General features: G+C 52.7%; 1 protein-coding gene across 1 annotated transcript; it reads right to left on the bottom strand.

Annotated features, from left to right (window-relative positions):
* Positions 1–586: 586 nt before the first annotated feature.
* Positions 587–3,832, bottom strand: LOC135980014 (zinc finger protein 251-like). Its single transcript, XM_065580105.1, has 3 exons — positions 3,474–3,832; positions 1,355–1,468; positions 587–1,012 (listed from the first exon to the last, which is right to left on the bottom strand). The coding sequence occupies exons 1-3, from the start codon at positions 3,505–3,507 to the stop codon at positions 726–728; spliced, it is 435 nt and encodes a 144-aa protein (XP_065436177.1). The 5' UTR covers positions 3,508–3,832; the 3' UTR covers positions 587–725.
* Positions 3,833–4,093: the final 261 nt, after the last annotated feature.

Genomic DNA, 4,093 nt, shown 5'->3' with positions numbered 1-4,093 from the left:
GTAGGTGATTTCTGGGTACCCGTCTTGCTCTGTCAATCTGTTTCCTCACTTCCCCAGGTGGGTATTGTAGTTTTACGAATGCTTGATAAAGATCTTGTAGATGTTTGTCTCTGTCTGAGGGGTTGGAGCAAATTTGGTTGTATCTTAGGGCTTGGCTGTAGACAATGGATTGTGATGGTGTGTCTTGGATGGAAGCTGGAGGCATGTAGGTAAGTGTAGCGGTCAGTAGGTGAGCACTCATAGGGGCGCTCTCCCGTGTGGATCCTCTGATGTGTATTGAGGGCTTTCTTGACAGTGAATTTTTCCCCGCATTCATGGCACTCATAGGGTCTCACTCCAGTGTGGATCCTTTGATGTGTAATAAGAGCTGGACTCTGTGTGAACATTTTTCCACACTCAGAGCACTGATGAGGTATCTTTCCCTTGTGGATATTCTGATGTCCAGTAAGGTCTGAGCTGACAGTGAAGCTTTTCCCGCACTCACTGCATTCGTAGGGTTTCTCCCCTGTGTGGATCCTCTGATGTTTATTAAGGGCTGAGCTCTGAGTGAACCTTTTCCCACACTCACAGCATTCGTAGGGTTTCTCCCCTGTGTGGATCCTCTGATGGTTACTAAGGGTAGAGCTCAGAGTGAAGGTTTTCTCGCACTCACTGCATTCTTGGGCTCTCTCTCCTGTGTGGATTCTTTTAAAAGGCCTGAGTGGTTAGTGAAATGTTTTCCACACTCAGTGCATGTGTCTTTTCTCTCTCCTGAGGGGTATTCTCGCCTGGGCTGTGGTTTCCAGGAGGTCCTGGTGAGTTCCCTGACAATTAATGGAGTTACCCACTTTCTCCGCTGGCTGGTTTCTCTGCTCCCTCTCTGGCCTGTGCTGACTCCCACAGGCTTTGCCCTGCACACGATGCCGGGACACATTCCCTCTGGAGCCGTGCGATAATCCCCCAGGTGGTGCCACTTGCTCAGAATCTTCCTGCTGAGGATTCTGCTTCTTCTCCTCACTCACCATCCCAGCACCTGCTGGGACAGAGAGAGAAACCTCAGAGACAGGGATGGAAAGGGGAAAACAACCAAAATTAGAGCTGGAGAGACAGAGAAGAAACCTAGTAGCTGGATTCTCCACAACTCTTCCCCACAGGGGAGAGAGGAGGGGAACAATTCTGCCTCCACATCCCCTCAGGGAGGGAGCTCTGCCAGGTGTCAGTCAGGATGCGCAGGAAGCCATGAGCGACAGCTGCCCTGAGGATACACGGCCTCCTGGGGATACTCCTGAACCCCGAGAGCTCACAAGGCTTTTAGGGACTCCCAGCTGTTTCCTTCGGGCACTGAGAGCTTTGAGTTGGTTTAATGATCCCTCACCTGCGCAGGCACCTCTGGGGATCTCTCCTTCCTCACAGCCCTGGAGATCCGGGACCCACAGCTCCTCCCCTCGTTCCAGCTGGGAGTTCACATCAGGTTTGGAAACTGGACACCCTGCTCAGGAGAAAGAAAACAAGGGAGATCAGGGAATTTATGGGACGTTTCTATTACTTTAACCCCAGCCCATTTTACAGCAGGGAAAGGCTGGGGGCAGCTCCCCAGGTGCAGGAGACTCTGCATATGAGGGATTAACTCTTCCCCATCTCTGCTGGGAACACACACAGCCAGACACTGCTCAGCAAAGGGGCTCCTAAAACACAGAGACAGGAACTCCACGTTCCAGGAAGTTAAGGCCCCAGCCAGAGGGGAAGTTACCCTGGACTTGCTTCTTCATCCCAGAGAGAAACCCCGAGAGAATGGGGGAGTTGTAGGAGAGTTGGGACCGGTGAGCACGGGCTGGTGGGATTCAGCGCAGTGAGGAATAGGAGGGACAGGGGGTGTCACCGAATGTCGTATCTCAGGATGTGTCTACACTTGAGACCCCATGACTGGAGTGCTGTAGTGGGTCAGTGTAGATACTCAGCAATGGGAAGGTTCTGCTGTCGGGGTAGGTCATCCACCTCCCCCAGAGGCAATAGCTAGTCCACAGAAGCAGCATTTTCTGCATAAAAACCAACTATTCTAACTACCCTAAATTCCACAGGTGCAGTCAGATGGCCTTGAAATGTGCTGGTTTCTATGGTCATTCATGGACGGGTTACTGGTCCCAGTATGGGGTGACTGGTTAAAGATGTTCCTGAGATTCAGCCCCACCACCCTAGGCAGCTTTTGACAAAATCATCTTGGTCTTGAAATGTTTTTTGCACACAGCTGGGGCTGAAACTGGTTCTAATTGTCCCTGGACTGATCACAGTCACTTGGCGTTGATCTGTTAATACAGGACACCCCGTCTTCTGCAGGAAACCAGCTCTGAAAGCCAATAGCTGCGGAATCTGGAATCTCAGAGCAGCACAAGCCAAACTGAGCAGTCGCTGACCTGGAAATGCACACGTGCTGCCAGACTACGTCCCTAGGAAGTGCGCGAGGGTTGCCAGCAATCTGCTGGCCCAGGGAAAGGTTTGCTCAAGGGGATGGGCTGCGGGCACTGAACCTGAACGACACCCAGGAACTGAAGCCTGAGCCCGAGCTCCGAGAGCTTTCACACCATGTGTGTGGTGCATTTTTCTTGCATTCGGCAGAAGTTCCTCTTGGAAGCTTTGCCCTTTTATACCCAAATGTTTGTGTTAAGATTAATAGTTTAAAGTTCTCTGAACTAAAAAACCCACTTTCTTGCCCAGTCTGCACTTAAACTTTTTGCTAGCCTAGCTCTGTGTGATGGGGGTGTGAAAAATCACCCCGCTGACCAACACAGCTATGCTGGGAAAAGCTCTAGGGGAGACATACAGCTCTGAAGAACCACTGAGAAGAACATGCCACCGTTTGGGTTGTGTTCCACAGATCGGAATACCAGCATTTTCCTGCATGTGTGTCAGCTGTGGATGACTGGGAGCAGCTTGGCAGAGATGTGACTGTGATATGAAGAGAGCTGCATGTAAAACTTGGGGGCCTAGTCTGCCTCATGCCTGTGCTAAGGGCTGGAGGCTGGGTCCGTGAAGGTGCACAGGGGTGAGGTCTTGTCACCGAGATTGTCAGCATCCTGGTGACATATGTGCTAGTGATCCTCAGGGCTCAGTGAGAGCTAAGCGAAGTCTGTGACTCAGGAGGAAACCTCGGGGCGAGGGGAAAGGGGTGATCTCACTTTGCAGGTCCGAGCTGGTTTGTGTGGAGTGGGATCAGTGTGTGAGTGCCGGCCAAGGGTCAGAAGTTTCTGTTTGTCACATTGGACCTAAATCCAAGTTTTGCCCTAGCAAAGAGAAGATGTCAGACTTCGTGCTGTGCTGCCCCTGTGCGCTGTTCCCAGAGCGTCCTGTAGCAGGGGAGGGCAGAGCGCTAGGGTGTGTGTCACTGGCTTGTTGGGGTGTTGCTGAAACAGGGTAGAGTAGAGGTTGCTTTGTGGAGATGCCATAAGCCTTAACTCTGCATTTCCCCTCCTAAGAACGGAGGGGACAGGAACCCTTACCCAGCGAGGTCACGTTCTCATAGTTCTCCTGCATGATGTCTCTGTAGAGGGCTCTCTGAGCGGGGTCCAGCAGAGCCCCCTGCCCCACGGTGAAATACACAGCCACCTCCTGGAAGCTCACCGGCCCCTGAAACAACAGGTGCCCCCCACTCAGTGCCTGCTGCCCCAGCCACAACTCCACTATTCATGGGGGAAAGGAGCCAATCAAATGGAAGCTCTGAGGGGCTCGCAGTCAGAGGCCAACCCCCAAACCACTCATAAGAACAGCCAGCCTGAGTCAGACCAAAGGTCCATCTAGCCCAGTATCCTGTCTGCCGACAGTGGCCAGTGCCAGACGCCTCAGAGGGAATGAACAGAACAGGGAATCATCAAGTGATTCACCTGTCGCCTATTCCCAGTTTCTAGCAAACAGAGACCAGGGACACCGTCCCTGCCCATCCCGGCTAATAGCCATCGATGGACCTGCCCTCCATGAATCTATCTGGTACCAGAGCATCCAGGAAACACCCAGGCGAGGGGACGAAGAGAGAGCCCCTGGTCTCTCCCAGCAGATCCATCACACACCTACTAGCCAGGGGCTGATACAGGAGATGGAGCCCTGGCAGGGTCCAGGGACAATT

Source organism: Chrysemys picta, unplaced genomic scaffold (genome assembly GCF_011386835.1).
Source record: "Chrysemys picta bellii isolate R12L10 unplaced genomic scaffold, ASM1138683v2 scaf1596, whole genome shotgun sequence".
Taxonomy (NCBI): Eukaryota; Metazoa; Chordata; order Testudines; family Emydidae; genus Chrysemys; species Chrysemys picta.
The sequence above is the reverse complement of the archived record's forward strand: the minus strand, read 5'-3'. Positions and strand labels throughout refer to the sequence as shown.

Coding starts and splice junctions, on each gene's coding strand:
- LOC135980014 (XM_065580105.1), bottom strand. CDS start 3,507: ATGCAGGAGAACTATGAGAACGTGACCTCGCTGG. Junction 1,469..3,473: donor TGAGAACGTGACCTCGCTGG/GTAAGGGTTCCT, acceptor TCTCCTGAGCAG/GGTGTCCAGTTTCCAAACCT. Junction 1,013..1,354: donor CCCCAGAGGTGCCTGCGCAG/GTGAGGGATCAT, acceptor CTGTCCCAGCAG/GTGCTGGGATGGTGAGTGAG.